We start from the raw sequence: 20,632 nt of genomic DNA on the forward strand, positions 1-20,632 counted from the left end.
ATGCTCCACTCCCCTGCCGCGCCAGGTACTGCGAAGCTTTATTTACAACCCGCTTTGGCAACAACCGTAATAGATGGAGCTGGGGAAAAACAGAAGTTAACATGCCAGAAAATGGCTGTGCTCCTACCAACCACCCAGAGGCCCCATAGCAAGCTGCAGCATTTGCATCATTGTTTGTCAAAGAAGGTCTGGAGCAGAGGAGTGCCACATTACGTAGGCGCGCTCCAGATTAAGAGCAGGATTTCCACTGACTGGGGCCAGAATCTGCATCACCCCATCACCACGTCCTGAGGCCCGCAGAACCAGAGTTACCTTTTGGATCCACCTGAGCCAGGTAGGTCAGACTGCAGCTGTTGGGCCCAGTTGAATGCACCAGGTATCCTGCCGGCAGAGAGATGGCCATCAGCTCCTCGCGTGGAGGGTATTTCTGTGCAAACACATCAGACAGTCAGATGCTGTCTTCCATCTTCCCTGCCCTCTCCCTCTATCAGGTCTGGCATTGAAAATACAGGGCAAAGACTAGGCTAGAGGCACAGAGGAGCTTCCTCAAGCTAAGGAACTTGTAAAGGAATTACACATCTACATGCTAGGGACTCTGGGACCCCATTTTGTCCCAAGCACAGGTAGGATCTTGCTGTCTAGATAGACTGCTGCACTCCTGCGAGGCTGGCACCGACGGTGTAGCTCAGCTTTAAGGGAGCCAGTGCTGTATCTTGAGACCATCTCAGACTCCTAATTCAGGTGAATTCGTGCAGCTGGTGACCAACCCTAGAACAGCATTTTGCCCTTACCAGAACCCTCCAGTTCATGGGATCACTGTAATGGGAGAGCCTTCAGGCCCAGCCCACTCTTCGCTCACCAGGTGTCTGATGGAGAAGTTGATAACAGCGTGATGATACCCATCCTCGACCTGCAGGGATCGCCGTGTCACCACAACCCTGTTCTTCAAGGGCTTCAGGCACCGCCCCGAACAAGGAAGAAAATAAGTTTTTTCACCTGCCTGAACAGCACGTGGGGTCTGCATGGACGTGCAGCCACTCTAGAAGCTTCTGCCTGGCCTGAGCGTCCTCTTCTTCGTGATCTCACCGTCTCCTCCGAGCAGCACCCACCCTACCCCTTCCCAGCCCAAGCAGTATGAACGACCTCATGCAGCAGAGGTCCCACGTGGTGCCCTGTACCCCAAACACCTCTCTCCTGCCAAGCAGCTTGGACAGGGTGTCCCCTCTATTTAACACAAGCCAAGTACTTTGGTGGAAGAGTTGGTTCCATCCCCTGTCCCCCTCCGGCCCCCACTCACGGGCGCAGTAGCCCACATCAGCATTGGCAGCCAGCTGGGCGATGCCACGCGTGTCCGTGACATTGGTGTCCCGCTTCCGTCGATACTCGACGTCGTGCAGCACGTCATACGCACCTCTCCGCCGGCTCGTCCGGGATGTCGATGCGGCACTGTGGGGACAGGCTCGCCCACCCCAGGTCCTGGACCCCTCCTGGCGGGGTGCCTGCAGGGCGGGATGGGGAGTTCCCCTGTGGACAGCAAGGCTGAACGCTGCCTTCGGGTTCCTCGCACCCCAAGGGGAGCAAGGGGCTCCCGGAGGCGCGGGAATCCCGTCACGCTCCCTCGAGCGAGAGAGGAGCTGGGGCCACCAGTGCTCCCGCGGTGCTCCCGGGTCGGTGACTCCCCCCTCGGCCTGGCAGGAGCGGGTAGGCCGCCGCTGAAGAAGGCAGGCTCTGAGGGGTAGGCGGCCCGGCCCGGCTCCCCGCCGCCCTCGGGGCCGTCCCGGGGTGGACCCGCTGCGCTCCCGGTCGGCGGAAGGCGACGGTGTCGACCACCCCGCGCGCGCGCTCCGCGGCGGGAAGGATGACCCGCCTCTGCCACGCCCCCTTCCGGCAGCCGCCAATAGGATGGGCCGCTGCCAACGGCTGGGCCACGCCCCCGCCGGGCCGGGCCGCCCCCGCCGGGCCGGGCCACGCCCCCCCGCCCGGGCCGTTTAAAGCCCTTCTCTTCTCGTTCGGCTCCCAGAGCCCCGCTTAAGCCCGGTAATCTCGTCCTTCTTCCACCATGCCCTACGCGGGACAGACTCGTTAAACCCACGAGTAAAATAAGCAGAGGCAGGCCTCGGCCCCTCACCGGCAGCAGGACAGCGAAGGTGTTGGTGAAATAACTTTATTTAGTGTGATACACGGCCGTGGTCAGACAGTCCATACTCATATTAATAGTCACACTTACTCAGCTAACAGCTAGGAGACAGCAGGGCCAGACACACACTCAATATTATACACATCCATAGAGAAGACAGTGGGAAGTGAACTATTTTATTTCACTAGTTACCCCCCTCCCCCCCCCCCGTTACTTAGGGTCTCCCCCCTCCCTCCCCCCAGGTCCGTGACTCAGAACAACACGACAGCAGAGCAGCGCACACCTGCCTGTGAGAAGGGGACAGCAAAACCTGTTCTACAGCAGACACGGACACACCGACAAACATCAGCAATTCCCACACAACACGGGTATGTACAGAGGAGGGGGCTGAGCATCTCACCAGGCATTGGGACCCGGCTCTGCCAGCTGGGACTGTGGGTAAGGTGAGGGGGGGGACACTCCGGAGTGAAATGGGAAACCGCATCCCTGCTTCCTCCTGCAGGCCAGCTCACCCGGAGGGGAAGGGACAGGGCTCTGGGGAAGAAAAGGTCAGCCACCGGCAGCGAGGTGACTTGCCGCCAGTAAGCCAAGGCAGGGACCACCAGCTCCCGGTCCGAGGCTGCCCCTTCCCCTCCCCTCCACGGCCTGCAGGCTTCAAAGTGCGCACGCTGGGTCAGGGACCCGACAGGCATCCTGCTAGGGGAGTGTCACTAACCACCAAACGCGCTCCTTCCCACCCGTCACACTGCGGTCAGTCGCTCTCCTGCCCGCTGGCATGCCCCCCCATCAGCGTGACATAGGCTGGGTGATGAAAAGAACAGTGAATGGCTTAGAGCCATCCGACTGTTTTATTCTCCTCACTGTCAACAAACCTACAGACTTCTGGTTAGGACAGATGGATGGAAAACCCCCAGTAAAAGTCTCTGAAAAGCTCTATTAACGTAGTTAGAAACCAGGGGCAGGGAGAAGAGGATGTACTTCCCAACCTCCAAGGTGGAGAAGTGACACCAAAATTCACTTCAGCAGCATACATTCCTCCATTCCTCTACCCGGGTCTGACAATAAATCCCTGCCACTGCTCATCTCAGTTTTGGCAATATTAGAGCTTAACACTATTCCAAAAGTGAAATGGCTACTAGCCCCATCCCCCAGAAGTCTACTACAAAGGCAGAAGCAGCTACGTATGATTTCATCAAGCAGCAGCCTAGGTACGAGAGCACAACAGCTATCGCTGGCCTTCCATCTGCTGTAGCTCTCCTGCTCCGTGTGAAGAAGCTCCCAGCCTACGAGATGATGAACAGGAGAACAGAGACTAGAAAGGAGCCTGAACAGCATCCATGACTTCTAGGGCAGGTATTGCCCCTGTAGTGATGGATTTCAGGTAACTGTTCATTTTCGCTGTTGACAGACAGGACCCAGGTCTCTACAAACCACCCCGAGGATCTCTCCCCACCCAGCTTCATGCTGCAAAGCCTCTGTACCCTCTTCCTTCCCCACATCTGACAGCCAACACTCACCGAGCACCAAGGTCCTCTGGATGGGAAGACGCTCCAACTGAGGAGAGCAGTCTGTAGGGTGTCTCTGCTACACAAACGGGAGCAACAAGGCCAAAGCTATCAGAGTTTGGGGGTTTCCAGTGCTGTGTGTAACACAAGGGGCAAAACTCAGAAGTCATGAGCAAGAGTTAGCCAAGATCATCCACAGAAAGGAGAAACTGAAGAGCTAGTATTGTGTGTGCCCTGCAGGAAGCAAAAGCCTAGAAACAGATAACCTGTATTGTCCAAAAAGGCAAGGCCAAGTCAAACTGACTGGTTTAAAAGGAGCAGCCTTTTGACAGAGGAAGTGGGGATGCAGGACAAAGACTGGGCTGGCGTGGACAGGGAACTAGTTAAGATGCAAGGCAGTAAGGAAGGTGGAAAGCCCACCCCCAAGCTTTATTTTTGTCTTCCCTAACTTGGTGGCTTTTCCATTGCATTCACAAGATACATCTGAGCAGACAGGCTCAAGGTGGGGAAGAGGGGGAGAAGGAGAGGAAGAGAGAGAGTGTAAAGGGCACCACAGTGCCAAAGTGCAACAACATAAAAAAATAAAATAAAAGACAGGACACTCATTCTGCACTCAGGGCTCATACCATGCAGTAAGAGGGGCGGCCGGGGCTGCTCCCCACCAGTAAACAGGGAGTTCGCTCGCTTAGTAGATTGGTTTTTCAGCCCACAAAGTAGGGTTGCCTAGCCAATGAGCGGTGATGTTCTTCAGTGAGACTGGCCGGTTGAGGAATGTGCTGCTACAGAACGGGCCTGTTAGCAGGAGCACCCGCTCTCCGTTACTGGCTGCTCAGGAGGTTTCTCTAGTTTGATGTCAATCACTGCAGGAGACAAGTTAAGGAAATCACCCAGCCCAAGGAAAAACAAACAAGAGGAGAACAGAGAAAGGCATCAGTATCTGAAAAGGTTGTTAGCTGTCCCTTCTTGACAAGGGCGGGTGTTTTAGCAGAGCAGAGGATATCCTGCCTGAACAGGATTAACTGCAAAACCAGTGGACTTGGTATGTCAAGACCATTTAGAGGACAGAGCCCAATCACACAGGACTGCGCACAAGACAGCCCTGTGCAAAAGGCAGAAAGTATTATGGTATTTTGAAACGATGCAAATTTTATCCTAAGTGGAGAAAGCAAAACTTGTGTTTGCCATTATAAGTAGTTGTGTAGATTATCTATAGAACACAAGCAGGGTCATCAATTTACACCCATAGGTAAGCACCACTCTATACTGGCTGTTTCAGCCATATCTCTGCAAAACCCCAATAAGGCCCATCCCCACAGTGTGCCAAAAAGTCAGCAAGCCCAACCTGACAAAAGATAATTGCCAAATTCTATGAGAACAGGGAAAGTTACTGATGAGAAAAAGCAAGGATACTGTCTTCTTTGCTCTTCTCTGGTGTGCTGTCCATCCCAGGTAAGGCAGCAGCCACACGACGGAAAAGCTGAAAAGCAGCAATAGATAAAGCTGAAGAAAACTTATCAGAAAAAAAAAAGAAAAAGCATGTTAAAAAACATTGCTTTGCAACAGATCTTACGAACTTGTTATGTGGGTTACCTTAGCAAGCAAAGCAATGATCAACAAATGCCACGAGAATTTTACCAAAAAAATTTAACAGGTTTTATTAAAGAAGTTATTCAATGCCTACAAAACACAGTTTGATTTTAACTGTTTCTACTTGAACAGAATATGGAATTAATTAGTAACAGTTCTTCCAGGGACACATAGAACAATTCCGTCCTGCACTCAGTAAGCATGTTATTTACCATTTCCAGCCTCAACTGCTTTTGCACACAACAATGTTACAATGCACAACTCTAGACTTCTGATAAGCAACCTTGCAAGAGACCAAAGGTTTAAGAAGTCTGTGGAATAACTGAGGTTTTACAGCCCATCCTTTCAGTTCAATCTTGCTGCAAACCAGCCATTTCTGAGCAGAACAGCTGGCTCAAGCGAGCTGCATTTAAGCTATTAAGGATGTGCTAGAGCTGGGAAGGACTATCATATCCCCATAAAAAAACCCAGAAAATGGTTTTGCATAATTTTTCAAGTCAATGTTAGAGCTCCTCCTGCTGACATTAATGCAGCAGCTAACACAATACAGACACTGCTAGGCAGTCTGGTGAGAAGTGCTGCATAAAGAACCAGAGGAATCATCAGCTAATGATGATTTTCCTCACAGTAGCTTCGCAGGGACTTCTCATCCACACCTCAAAAGTGTGTTACTTGGAAAATCAAGCCACTGAGGTACCAGCAAGGTGCTGCAGTGAGCATCCTTTTAGTCACAGAAGTTCTCAGTGCAAACACCTGCTAAGCAAATAAAGCAACACTAAGTTAGAACCAAAGACTAATGTGGATTCAATCCAGAATAGCCCAAAGAAACAAACCCAAAGTCTCCTAATCCCATTGTGAGGTTCTCCTAACCAGCTGGTGTGCAGCAAACTGGTATGTTTCCCAGCTGACACCAACAGTACTATGCTCCCTGCAGACCCCTGGACCTTATGGCTGCCTTACTCCCCAAGTTCTGTTACACTTCAGAATAATTCCTGAACTAATGGAGAGTGGGGTCACAAGCTTATAGCAAGAGGCAATGGGCACAAACTGAAATACAGGAAATTCTGTTTAAACGCAAGACAAAAGTTTAAAGTTTTTTCTACTGTATGAATAGCCAAACATTGTGACAGGTTGCCTGGAGAGATGGAGTCTCTATTCTTTGAGATATTCAAAACTCAACTGGAGTCAGTTCTGGGCAGCCTGCTCTGAGCATGGCGGTTGGACTAGACGATCTCCAGAGATCCCTTCCAACCTCAACTAATCCAAGATTTTCCCCTGTGGCTTGCAAACAGAAGCAGGAACTTCTACTCTAGTGCATCAGCATAAGCAATTATCCCAACTGATGTCAACGTTAATTTTAGAAAACAGTGCATGAACTGTTAACAAAAGCAAAGGGAATGTACAAAATTATGTTTGACTGACAGCACAAAACAGTTCCATTCCTATCCCTCAGCACATTCTGGTTTTAGATTCTCCTTTCTTTCAAGGTAAGTTTGCTTAGCTTTAACAGGAAATCATTGACTTGACAGGAGAGGAGCTTCCACTAGGTAAAGCAGCAACAGTGATCTTTGGGCAAGAAGCATTTCAGGGGTTGACATCAAACAATACAAGCAAATATCTGATGGAACGTGAACCCCAAGCAGCAGCATACACATACAGAGCAGTAAGTACAGAGTTCCTCTCTTTAGAACAAAACATTGATCTACCTGTTTCACATTGTATCCAGTCTTTGCACTGGTCTCAATAAACATCACATTCAGCTCTTTGGCTCTCTGTTCACCTTCTTCTGTAGTGATTTGCCTGGACAAAGATGCAAACAGAAGCAGAAAGACAGAAAGGAAGAACAGACAGGAAGAGTTAGAGATGTCTGTGACTGAGACGCTCTTCAGTGGAGGGCCGCTTCACCACCCCTTACAAGGGTGCATAGTCCACCAATGGAGACCTCAGCACCTCTGAGTCTTTAAGACCCCTAGGTCCTCCAGCTAAGAATGAAACAACCTCAGGTAGGTTACCCAGGGAACGCCTGGACTTATGACTATTAATAATAGATGATCAGCACAGGATGAAGTTTGTGCAGTACATTTGAGCCTTATTCACAGCATCCTCAAGGGAAGGAATAATCCCCATACGCTGCACCTGATACAAAAAGCAGTTTCGTAAGTCAACAGAAGGGAGCTCCATGAGGTTACAGAAAGATTTCAGAAAGGCTCCAGCAGCAAGTGCAGTGCAACAGCAAGCGCTAGGCTGCTGCTTGCGAGCAAGCACCTGCATTTGCATCTCTGATCAATACCCTGTACATACCTGTTTCACATTATATCCTGCTTTAGCACTGGTTTCAATATACATCATATTCAGTTCTTGGGCTTTTCTCTCACCCTCCTCTATAGAAACCTGTCTACAGCAATGAGAACAAATCACAGAAAAGAAAACCAAAGCAAAGAAAAATAGTCCAAAAATTATAAAAAGAAAACTGCAGGATAAGAGCAGCCACCAACTGAAGCAACATTAACAGGAAAGAAAAACTTAACCGGCTGCACCAAATAAGAACAGTGCTATTTTTAGGTCAGCTTTTTGGCCTCAGAATGTGCATCATCACTTGGTTTTTACCATAAGATGAATGGCTTCCAATATGCTGTATTCCATTTCGAAAAATGTGACCAAGCTCAGACTGATACTGCAGCTTTGTCCAGCCTTAAAAGGCCTAGTATTTCAGCCTAACACAAATCTAACTTCCTTTTAAAAAGAAAGGCAAGGCAGCTTCTTTTACTTATACCTGGATATACACCATAATTCCAAATTCTAGCCTAGATCAGGACTACTGTCACTTACACTAAACTTCTAAAATAAGAATTTATAGTGCTACAGAAACTTCAACTGTAGCTATGTTTCAAACAATTTTCTGGTATTTTTAATTCTTAGGGCAGTGCTGAGCCAGCTGCACACACACTCTACTTCACTTATGTACTATCAGGAAATAATCCAAAGCTGAAATTATCCCATTGCGTTTTCCAGTTCCACATGAAATTGGATTTTGTTAGAAATTAGAAAGCCTCAAATCTTAAATGCCAGGTTATTCAGTTAGGGAGCTGCAGTTATTTCTAGCTCCCAGGAGGTCATAAGAGATACTAGGTGGTCAACATCCAAAGCTGGCTCAAGTAGAACATCTTGGATTTTGCTCCGTTGCTTTTGTAAGCTGATTTCAAAGACCAGACTGATCTGAGGTCTTGTCACCTGGAATTCTTAATCCAAATCAGCTATATGCATTTTTATCGTATTTCTGAAGCTCTAAGCACCGAGTTTTACCAACATTTCCAAAGTGCAAGGCACAGGACACTTAGAATGGCCTCCCACTGGAAGTGGGAACAGCCAAATAGTCATCAAGACTAAGGTGGTCTGCGTGTAGGGGACAGAACACATTTCTGTAAGAACCATCAGTACGAAGCCCACACAGCACCCAGCTGGAGCCTAACTTTATCCTCTTCACCACTGACTCAAACCACTTGCCAGGATTAGAATTGTCTACGCTTTTCCTGCCATGCATGGCAAACTAAAAACTAACAGCATGACTTATACGGGGACAAAGGGCAAAAAGCATCTCCTGACACCGGTTCGTGCAGCCAGGGATGCTGGGTATTGTCTCATATGAGCATTTGGACAACACCAAAACCACAAGAGAAAAAACACATCACAATACATTCCGAAGCAATATGTACACTGCAGGAGTGAGTAAAGCAAGGTTTAAAATTTAAAACGTGATAGCATCCAACAATGGCACAGTCAGAACCCTATTAGGCCCACCATCACAAGAAAGCAGAGTAAACAAACAGGCAGTTCAGATAATAGTACAAGATTCTTCCAAGAAAACATTAATGTTCCACCTGTAAGGCTTTTCAAGCTGTTACCTTTTGATCAGAAGTATCTCATGAACAGCCAAAGGATAAGGGTTTGATTGTATAAGACCTCATTTTGCCGTGAGATTCAGATGTTTCCCAGTTCTGCCTTTTTGAGATGCTTTCTATGCATCATATAAAAATTCCCCATCATGTCAATACTTCATATGTCCCATGACGTACGAAGCACGCATTTTAGAGTACCTGATGTATGTGAAGATGTTTCAGTTTAAAGTATTGGGACTGTAAGGAACTGCATGGCTTACTCCGTCTTCCCTTTGCCAACTACTACTGACACTAACCATTAAAATAAAAATCTTTCCTTATCTACACTGTTTCTGATGTCTTCATAAAGAATGACAATCTCTGAAAACATTAAACAAAATTTTTCCTAAATCATCAATCAAGAGAAGAATTTGAAATAGAAATGCAAAAGCACAAGCCTGTGGTCTTTTAAGAAGCTATTACATTGGTTATGTTAGCTGAAGTGGTGTTGTAGAATTAAGAGTTTTAAAAGCAAAATGCTTTATGACATGTCCCAAAACATTAAGTCCGTGTGATTTTGAGAGTCTAATTAACTTTTTACGTCTCTTGGGGAAGTCTGCTTCTGCTAATCTAGTTTCCTCTCACACGTCCACAACATCACAGTTTGTGTTATGTATGGCATGAAATTTATGCTCAGAGGGAAACCTTTTAGACTGATACTGTAAAAGCTCATGCTCCGTCTTGTAACAAGGAGAAACTTTACTACGAACTTATAGTTGCACATGCAGAAAGAGTCACGTAAATAGGATTGTTGAAAAAAGGTAGATTTCCTTGCTTTTGCAAGACATCTTTTTGGCTTTATCTCAGCATGAAAAGAAAAATCAGACAAAATACACTGTTGAGAAACATGGTATAGAGGTACTTAATTTAAGCAAAAGGATTTTTTTTTTAGGTGGGTTTGTTTTAACCAAAACTATATGTAGAATAGCAAAAGGGAGTAACTTTGCATATGCTGAAACCAGAAACCTGAATTTCATGACAAGCTATTTATGCTTCGTTTAAAATCAACAATTGTTTTGAAGACAGACTAGTCTGCCAGTTCCTTGCTTCTACTGGTCAGGGCAGCAAGGCCACCAGCTCCCCTCCATTACCTCTTGTCTGCCAGGTCAGTTTTGTTCCCCACCAACATGATGATGACATCACTTCCTCTCTCTGTCCGAACGTCATCAATCCACTTGGAGGTTTGCTGGAAAGAATTCAAGTCTGTAGGGAAGAATCAAACAGGAGTGCTGAGGATAAAACTTCTTTTCAGAGAGGGAGAATGCTATGCCTGTACTCAGGTGCTTCTCCAAATCTCCCCACACCACATATAAATGACCAATAAATTGTTTTCTGCTCAGACAGAAAAACAGGGCAGGGAAAAAACGTTTCTAATGTTAACCATCTTTTTGCAGAACTTCTCGTTGTAACTTATTAGTTCTGCTTACATGTAGTATTTCAAATAATGAGACACCAAAGCATCACTCACTTGTAATGTCATAGACTACCACAGCAATAGTGGAGTCGCGGATGTAGCTGGGAATGAGACTGCGGAACCGCTCCTGGCCTGCTGTGTCCCAAAGCTGCAGCCGAACCTGCTGGTACCAGGCCAGGGAGAGCAGAGAGAAAGAGAGAGAGAGAGAGAGAAAGAGAGCAAGAGAGAAAAGAAAGGAGGAAACTGTCCTTTAGAGAAAAGGCCATTTCTAGAATTAACTGTATGCAGCTCAGTCTGAGAAGCTGAGGCTGACCTTGTAATCTTGCCCCAAATATCCAAACACCACAGAAGTTGGCTTTTCTGACTCTGTTTGTAGATAATGTGCTTTAATTACCACCTTTGCTTGCTTAGAGATTCTGCTATTCCCAAAGAGCTCCAGGTTATGACTACTACCTCATTGCTGATAGCGGTAGCTAACAAGTCATAAAGAGCTGGTCTTCCCGGTCTACCCAGGATTATGCATGGGGTCTCCGCAGGACTCCTGGCCTAGAGCATCTCAGATCAAAGCTTTTCGGGCAATTCCCACATGACAGACATGCAATTCCCCCAGCCCCATGTAGTAAAACAGCATCCGTTCTCCAGCATCAAGCACCCAGAAGATGGTAATGGCAATTTTCATGCAAGATTAAGGCAATCAGTAACTTAAGTTCCAGCAGAAACAAAAGCAAACGTTACACGCTGTAGGCTTCAGGTGACACAAAGGGCATCGGGCTCTCCCTTTCAGATAAGCACAAGAGTCAGAAACAAGCATAAATGCTATGAGAGGTACAGTTTGATCTCTAGAACTATGCCCAAACACAAACTGACCTATTATATATGATAGTCTGGGACCTGCCTGTTAGAAGTAGCAATGGTCAAAATATGCCAACTACCACAGTGAATGCTAAACAAAAGCTTTTCACAACTGGGAGCGATACCATTTCCTTCCAAGTCATTACCCCACACGGCTAGCTGTACAAGTAGCGCTACACTGCCAGAAAACAAGATTGCTGTTGGCATTCTCAACAGGCACAAGTTTCACAGGAGGGCAGATACTGGTTCCCAGCTTAATTACATGAATTGGTTAGATTGCTCACAAAGCCACTTGTTCAGCAATGAGGGAGAGCAGCTGTTTATGCACAGAACAGTGGTTAATAGGGCAGCTTGCAGGAGACTGGCTACAAGGGAGAAAGCAGTTTCAGAAGGACCAATAATTGGCTTGTTTAGAAGAGAAACAGAAGCTGGACAGAGCACATGTCTGCACAGTGTCTTGCTACAAGGAGATTCAAAACAACATCATACCTACATCAGGGTATGTAGATCTGATGCCCTGGGGCTTAAGGAAGATTAGGACTTACAGTTAAAGCAATTAGCTCATGCTTCGTTTTGAAGGCAGACTTGATTACAGCAGCAAAAGTCAGGGCTCTTCATTACCCCAGGAAAATCAGGGTGACAAACTCCAAGCACCTGGACAACATTACACCGGTGCTGGAAGATCGGATTGATAATGACAGCTTCTGGCTCTTACTTCTGGACTTCACAACAAGCTTCCACATAGTCCCCAAGACATTGCTGCTACACCAGACTATTCACCCAGAAAGTTTACCAAGGTGTTGATTTAAACACTCCAACCTTCAAACTCCCAGTCCAAAAGGCAACTAGAGGAAGTACCACAGAACTTGGGAAAAACTGGCCCCAGCAATCTTGTTGTAGTGAAGGGTAACACTATTTGAGGAAAGGCCTTCATCTAGTATGCAGGTACCCTGCAGGCACCCCTGAAGTGACCTGAGAAAGTTAGCTGCAGTATTTCTGTGGCTTCTCATTTCTAGAAGTCAAAGTTTGTGCGCACCCGTTTTGGAGGGGAAGAGAAAATATAAACAACCCACTCAAACATGACGTGCTAACAACCCTACTGGTCTGGAAAGGTGAAAGGTCCTCAACCAAGAATTAACCCAGCCCCTCTTGCAAACAAGGTAACTTGTTCAGAAAGGGGCCCCGAGTTGCAGTATGGACTTTCACCACGGATCTCTCCACAGGCCACTTGCATTTCAAGATGCCCAGCAGATTAACAATAACTAAGCAATTTCTCTTTTTCTTCTCAGCTCCCTACATGCTAGCTAACAGTTCTTCTCTACTAGTTAAGAGTATCTTGGCTGGTACTTAAGTATATCCTGTGGGACTGTCCCTATTTTACACTACCACGACCAGCATTAACTTACAGGAGACTATTTGAGGTTCCCAAATACAGTTACCACTAAAGACAATGCAAATATATAGCTCTTCAGAGTGGTAAAGGAAACTGTGTTTTCCTAATCACGCTAGTGCTCACCATCATCATGCCCTCAGAAGTACATGAGCATGTTCCTTCAATAACACAAGAAAACTAAGAGCCTCTCAGTCACTAAGAACAGAACAAAGAGCAGTAACAATAAAAAATGAAATTATCTGAAAAGATCAGACCATTACCAAAGTATGATGAGATCAGCTATCACTTAATTATTTTTGACATGTCTGGAAGCTGTTAAGAACAGCCTAGACCGGCAAGATTTTTCCACCTGCCTGGATAAACAGCATCCTGTATCTGTCACAACAGTGGGGAGAAAAGATGCCAGCCTATGCAGCCTGCCACACACACTGCCTCACCTAGATGAGTTCCCAGCATAAGACATCACATGCACATCTCAGCACTCCTCAAATCCCAAACAGATCACTTCATTTTGACATTAGTTTGGACCAAGCCAGAAATCATCCCAGAGTCAACTACTTAAGCTACAGGACTGGGAGAAAGACCTTGTAATTATTTGCCCTCAATATGTACGATAAATCATAACAGAAGTCTATTATTTGTTAGGCACTTCAGTTAACTGAAGTGAAACAAACCCCTGGTCCGTAAAGCCTCACTATAATCTACAGTTTGTGACAAAATGAAGGTGGGCCAGAGGTTTTTCATCTGCTCTACATTCTTTACTTAGACTTTGTCCACATGGTGTTGGCTCACTGATATCAATCCTGTCTAGGTGTTTATGCTGTTACTGTAGCTTAACCAAAAAAGCCAGATCAAGTGGAATCAATAACAAGGAGTTAAAATGAAATAATTATATTCATATCTTATACTAAAACATTCGTGCCAAGCGTTATAGAGAACTTCCCTCTAAGCTTGTTTATTGTTTAGAAATTATGGTAGTTACATCTCTTCTCTTTCAAAACCTCTCTCGTTACTCATATCAATTGCCAGCTCTCTTCTTCAACGAAATGGAAGTCTTGAATCCTCTTAAGTCGCTACACAGCTTTTATTTAAATGGGTGTTGTACTGTTTTACCTACTCTGACAGTGTTCCTTTGCTTTGGCATCTGAAGTTGTTACATTTATTAACCTCTCCAGTTATCCAGAAAGGAAAAAAAATTCATCCTGAGGTTTAAAAAAAAAAACCAAACCAACCAAAACCCACCCCAATCAGAAAAAGTATAAAGCTTTCCAAAGGCTACCAATCACCTTTCATTCCAATCAGCACAGACACACGAGAAGTCACAATCCCTATTCACCTACCTGCCAATCCTCTGTGTATCATTTCCATTGTCTGAGCTTTGAGCAGACCAGAGTTTTCCAGTTCCCCAGTTTCTGTGTTACGGGATGGAGTTACCGCTGGTTGTGGAGGAAGATGCTCAGCTACGTCCCCTCAGCCCATGAAACACCTACAGTCCTGGGGCCGAGCGCCTATCTTAGCCCTTTTCCGATAACACCACCACTTCCAATGCATAAAAGGTACATGTTAAATGCAAGGTCCCTGCAGACACTCCAGCTCAATACCTACTTGTAATGTCAAAGACAATGACAGCCACAGCAGAGTCACGGATGTAGCTGGGAATGAGGCTGCGGAACCTCTCCTGGCCGGCTGTGTCCCACAGCTGCAGCCTGATCTGGGAAATGGAAAAGTGTAGGGGAAGAGGGAAGGGGAAGAGCAGGAAAATGGAAAACAAAACCAAAACTCAAGTGAAATAAAAATAAAGAGAAAAAAAATTGCAAGGCGAAAATAATGCAACAAAAGGAAAGTTAAAATGGAACAGAAATGTGAAAAGTGCTAACGATACTTCTAACTGCATTCTCGCAGTAGCCTCAGCCTAGCACATCTGAGAAACCTCCCTCCCTCCACAGACCCATTAATAACTCACATGTATGAACACGTTCTTCTATTTAATCATAAAACCAAGATATCCCTAAAAGATACCTTCTCACACCATCTGCAAATGAGGGAAATAAGCATACATACCTCAGTGCATCCTGCCATTTAAGGACTCTGGCTATAATGGCCACACAAGCAGACTGCAACCTGCAGCTAGCTACAGGCGGTGACTCCTAACCGTAAGGACTACATCACCCCGCTACTGATTAACCCTCTGGAAAGCCTGATGTGGTGAAACATAGTAGTGGGGCACGAGCCAGAAGAGCAACCACCCTCTAGACTGGCTTTTCTTGTGCTTAAATCCAACAAGTCTGGGAAGATACCGAGACACAGAAAAGGAAATACTACTCGGGTCTTTCAAGAGTGAGGTTGTAGCTGTAACATGGAACTGGCAGCCTGACAGTTGGGATTGAGGATGAGACTACTTGTGGCCCCAGTTCACTTAGTGCCACAGGTCCCAATGCACTGGCAACGTGCTGGAAATGGCATAGTTACAATCGCCCTCTGTGGGAGGCTACTGGAGATGGTTTTGAAGAACCAAACTCCACATATATTTGTCCCTTCTGCTGGCTAGTACATGCTACCCAGGCCATATTTACTGCTGAGTGATCTAGCACAGGTAACATTCCAGGATATATTATTTGGTGTAAGGACATATCAAATATGCCAAAGCATATGCTGCAGTTAGAGGCTTACCATTCTTCATTTCAAGCCCAGCAGTCAAAGCCTATTGCAAAATACAGCATTAGCCACATCTGAGAAATTATTTCAATGTCTGAATTTTCCCAGCTTTTGTGCTTGTATTCCTCCCTCCTCTTATCTACATGCAACACCTCTCTTAAACAGGCTTTATGGGCTCTGTGGACCACTTACATAATCAGGAAAGCTAACAGTATATCTAACATTGGAAAGAAAATGGTATTTTCTGGATAGCAGGCCAGCAGGTGAATGACATCCTGACCCACACAACCACAAGAAATCAAGACTACACTGCTGAAAACAGCACACAGGCATTCCAACTTGCCTTCACCGGTGTCAAGCAGCATTCCCAAGATCATCATCTTCTTCCGCCACTGCCAGTACCACTGAAGAATGTTATTCAAGTAGTTTCTCCCATACAAGATTAAGCAAGGTCTTTTCTAATAGTGAATCACTGGTAAGATGGCAGAGAAGCACTCAGGAAACTCACCACACACACTGGGCTGGGACTTCTTCAGAAGCAACAGACCCAAAGCAACAAAAAGGACTTCCACCACACCACTGGCCCCTTCCTCCCCACAACAGTTTCATACTTCTCAGCCAGTAGTGAAACTAGCAAAAAGGCAAGTACTAGCAAAACCCAAACTAATAAAAAGACAAATACTGAAAGACAGGAGAGGGATGCGAGGGATCTCTTTATGCAAAACGGAATCTCATGCAAGCTAAATCCAAAATCGCTTTAACAGTAAGTCAGAACTGTGTTACAAAAGGAGCCTTTCTATGAGGAGGAACTATGCCACCACTGGTAACCATGAATGACTTCAAGACTTGGAACTGCCTGGGGTCTGCTCGAACCCATTTATACTGACAATCCCAGAGGCAGAGCTGCAAATTCTGGGAGGAAACTACACCTAAGATACATATAACAGACAGCCCATTCCCTGGGATATGCACATTAGCTTGCCTCAATTTTGCATGAAAGATTTTGACTTCATTCTACGGGTATCAGATATTAACAAGCACCAGAAACAGGAGAGTGGGTCAGTGATTTGATTCAAAGGCTGTCCCTCTGAAGGCTGCTGGGGGATTTCAGCAGCCATTGGAGGAACGGCCAGGTAAAACAGCACACACAGCAACTGCTGCTCCCATGACTGCAGTTGCCATGCTATCACACAGATGCCTCACTTACCGTGCGATCTTCAAGATACATTGTTTTTGACAGGAAATCAATTCCAATGGTCGCCTGAAAAGAAGAAAAGCATTAGTAACTGCAACTTGCCTTCCAGCATCTGCAAATCAGATCTTTCTATACAAACTCTCAGAAATGTTCACAAACTTATAATTAAGCTGTGGAACTCATTTGCCTTCAATATAGTTGATAAAAACAAAGCAATCTGGGTATCTGCGCCATCTTCATTTCACATCATTCTTCCAACACTTCGCAACTGCACAAGAACCTCTGAGTCTCGATTTTAGCCTCAGACATTCATGCATCTTAACACAGATCATATCTGAAGTGGCATCTCCTTCTGGTCTACTGCAATTCAGTCTGGTAAGAGCTATCTTATTAGAAATAACCAAAAGGTAGAGCAAATTACATATATAAACTGTGGGCGACTGTACTGAAAGCTAAAAAGCGATGCTTATTCGGGGCTTTCCATTTCAGATTACGCTTCCTTTCCAGTGACATTCAGAAGCTTCATTTCCCAGGCAGTTCTTTCTGTAAGTCTCCTTCCATTCACGTTTCCATTGCTGTACAGTAATTCCAGTACAAAGACATTTAAATTAATTTACAAAGTTAGATGCGCTCCCAGGCACTTAAATCAAGCAGATGTCCTAGCCCATCATAACCCTGGGAAACAGGTGACAGGTTACCAATGTAACAGATTTTAGTATTTCAGACAGATTATCTCCAGTCTTAGCAAACACAGGCAGCATAACATGTTCCGGAAGGTCTCCATCAGAATGTGAACCGTTTAACATTAGAAGAGACCATAACAGTCAATTTCTGTAGTGAGTACTTATTTCTGGGAGTCCTATTTTCTGCAGCCAGGACACAGTTTATAACAACTACAATAAGCAGATGAATCTATGAGAGCACCTTACAAAAGTCAGGAAAAGAAACACAGAAAGCACAAGAGGATCCAGTTCCAGTGAATGACTTGTCCTGAAGAAAGCAATCTTCCCTTCCTTTTCCAACTTAAAATTACCCCAATCTAAACCTGTAACTCCTTCTCGCCTGAATTAAAAGAGAAAGCCCTAGTCTCATCTTCTTTAAAGATACTTGGTATTTCCTCGAAATACTGCTAAGTGGTTTTGATACAACTAACTCTTCCTGAAATCTTCAGGCCTCTTATGCATCTTCAGCTTTTCATCTGCAGCCTCTTCATCCCCACCCTACTCTTTCCCTGCCAAGACTTCCCCGGCTTTTTCTATCTATAGCCTTTTAGTTAAAAAAAAAGCAATAATAAAAAAAAATTAAGAGAGAGAATAGGCCATGCTGACTTCTTGCAGATGTATCTATACACTCTGGACTCAACTACTCCTACTTAAACAGCAAGCCTCTGAAGATGCTAGAGACCAAGAACTATCATAAGCGTGTTTGTATCTTATTCATTCTCTGTTTCCCGAGACTTCCATATCCATCATCAGGCATCCTGACCATTATCTTCTCTATTAGCCAACCCCATAAAAAAATGTTTCTCCCTGTTTTCCTCAAGGTTTCTCACATATCCAGACAGGATCTAAACCTTGCTTCTTTTTTGTACACTGTATTTCCTGACATCACACTAAATGCTTGGGCTTAGTCATGAAGTCTCATTTCCATTTCAAGGCACCTTACAACCTTACATATGATATTGAACTGACATCTCATGGAGAAATGTGCTTGGCCTTAACAGTTCTCACAGGCATACATTTTAATAGTGGGGAATAGATTTACCCATATATATATAAAAAATAAAAAAAAAATTAAAAGTCTACCACATACCTGGTAAGTATTGTCAAAACTGTCATACATAAACCTGGTGATCAGAGAGGTCTTCCCAACTACAAAAGAAGAAATAAATTACTTTCAAGCAGCAGTGGGGAAAAAATAACCACTGCTTTGGGAGTGGCACGCTGGTAGTGCCAATCATCAGAATTGAGCTGCCAATCTAAGGCTATTTCCCAGCTATGGCCTCCTGCGAAATAACCAGCGAAGAAATTCATTCACAAAATCACAAAAGTATGTTAAGCCAAATCAATCTCAGTAGGTCAAAAATTAATCATGATGAAAACTTGATCCTCAAATTAGGTACATTGTGATGCATATGACAAAGAATTATTTGTTTGCTTTAAGCGAGCAATAAACTTGCGTTGCTACTCGTATTTCTGTACTTATATAATCACCAAGTCTAGGACTTACAGGCATAAACATCAAAACAAGACGCGGTGATGTCCCAGACACTGTTTAGCTGCCTCTGGCTGGATAGAAAAGCAACATTCAAGACTCACATCCTTTCTTCATAACAAGATTTTAGATACAGAGTAAACTTTGGCAGCTTGCTTAAAAACTTTAGATTTATGTCTCCAGATATTATCAAGAGACAAAGCGCAGAACCGACAAGAAACAGGAACCAGAGATAAGAGCTCCGATTCTCTCTCAGGAAGCCAAGAAAAATTCAAAGGACATGGATGGAAGAGAAGAGGGAAAAGGAATAAATTGCCTAGAAAGGTTGTGAAATTGTGAACATTGGGTTAAAAACCGGTTAGACAAATGTCTATCAGCAGCAATGTCGAAGGCGGGGGAATTAGGCAGCTCCTGGAAATTCCTCCAAGACCTACAGTTCTGGGACTGAGGAGGAGGTAATCAGTACAAGATCTAAAGAGAGTAACACAGCAAAGAATACCACAATTTCAAGAAAAAGATACAACTCGTCCATATATTACGAGGGAAGGGGTACGAAAGGGAGGCAACTCCCAGGCAAAACAAAAAAAAAAACCCTGAAGACGTAAGGGAGGCAGCAGCCATGCTATATACAAACAGCACCGCCTCCCCAGCGGCACGGCTGCGGGCGCACTGCGGGCCAGCCCCGGCCCCGGCAGGCGGGTAGCACAGGCCCACCGGGGCAGGCTAAGACCGGCTGAGCGCTACAAACGGGGAACCGGGCGCTCGCTAGGCCCGCGCCTCCCGCCAGCCTGAGGCCTAAGGCCGGACCGCCCCTCCCTCGGGCGGGGGTCCCGGACGGCTCGTCGCCGCCTTCCCCCCCCCCACCCCCCACCCCGGGCGGAGGAAGGGCCCTTAACGGTTCCTCCGCCGCCGCAAGACCCTCACGGGTCCGTCGTGCCCCCGCCCTCAACGGATCCTCACTCACCCCCCCACCCCGGGAGCCTTTAGTGCTTCCTCACCCCCCCTCCCCAACACACACTCCGGGCCCTTAACGGCCCCTCACCGGCCCTAACGGCCCCCTCACCGCCCCCCCCAACACACACTCCGGGGCCTTAACGGCCCCTCACCGCCCCCCCCCCCCCCCCAACACACACTCCGGGCCCTTAACGGCTCCTCACCGGCCCTAACGGCCCCTCACCGCCCTTAACGGCTCCTCACCGGCCCTAACGGCCCCTCACCGCCCTTAACGGCTCCTCACCGGCCCTAACGGCCCCTCACCGGCCCCCCCCCGCCCCGCAGCGGAAGGCCCGTGACGGCTCCTCATCCTCCCTGACGCCCCCGGCGGCCGCCCCGCTCACCGCTCTGCTCGCCCAGAAAGACGAGCTTGAATTTCCTCAGCGGGTTCCCGAACTCGCCGCCGCTGCCGGGGGCGGACATGGCGGCGCGGGGAGGCCGAGCCGGAGCCGTGACTGAGGAGAAGGAGACACCGCCGAGCGTACACCGGGACCGCCGCCGCCGCCCCGCCCCGCCGCGCGTCACTTCCGCCGCCGTCACCGGCGCGTCACTCCGCCACACCCCCCCCCACCCCGCCGTAGGGCGGGCGGTTGCCATGGCAGCGGGCCGGTCTCCGGTGGCGGCAGGCGCTGCGGCCTGTACCGGAGGCCCCGGCCGGGAGCGGCGGCCGGCGGGTTTTGCAGCGCCTCGCCTTCCCGCCGAGGCCCGCGGCAGCCTGAAGCACCGTCTGCCCTCTTCGGGCTCTCCCGCGG

The 20,632-nt window shown here is 46.8% G+C and overlaps 1 protein-coding gene across 9 annotated transcripts; it reads right to left on the reverse strand.

Moving 5' to 3' along the window:
- Window positions 1-2,148: 2,148 nt before the first annotated feature.
- RAB41 (RAB41, member RAS oncogene family) lies at window positions 2,149-20,492 on the reverse strand. Of its 9 annotated transcripts, none has more exons than XR_008239061.1 (9): window positions 20,225-20,492; window positions 18,486-18,544; window positions 16,686-16,739; window positions 10,633-10,741; window positions 10,256-10,367; window positions 6,936-7,029; window positions 5,053-5,119; window positions 4,269-4,502; window positions 2,149-3,776 (listed from the first exon to the last, which is right to left on the reverse strand). XR_008239061.1 is itself a non-coding variant. In XM_052813228.1 (8 exons), the coding sequence occupies exons 1-8, from the start codon at window positions 20,475-20,477 to the stop codon at window positions 4,438-4,440; spliced, it is 810 nt and encodes a 269-aa protein (XP_052669188.1). In that variant the 5' UTR covers window positions 20,478-20,492; the 3' UTR covers window positions 2,149-4,437. The 9 variants fall into 9 exon arrangements, 7 of the variants coding, with proteins under 7 accessions (XP_052669188.1, XP_052669190.1, XP_052669186.1 ...); XR_008239062.1 differs by adding an exon at window positions 7,531-7,624 and having other exon boundaries at window positions 2,149-4,502; XM_052813228.1 differs by having other exon boundaries at window positions 2,149-4,502; window positions 10,633-10,738.
- Between the last annotated feature and the right edge of the window lie 140 nt (window positions 20,493-20,632).

The sequence above is a fragment of the Harpia harpyja genome, chromosome 18, assembly GCF_026419915.1.
Source record: "Harpia harpyja isolate bHarHar1 chromosome 18, bHarHar1 primary haplotype, whole genome shotgun sequence".
NCBI classification, from domain to species: domain Eukaryota; kingdom Metazoa; phylum Chordata; class Aves; order Accipitriformes; family Accipitridae; genus Harpia; species Harpia harpyja.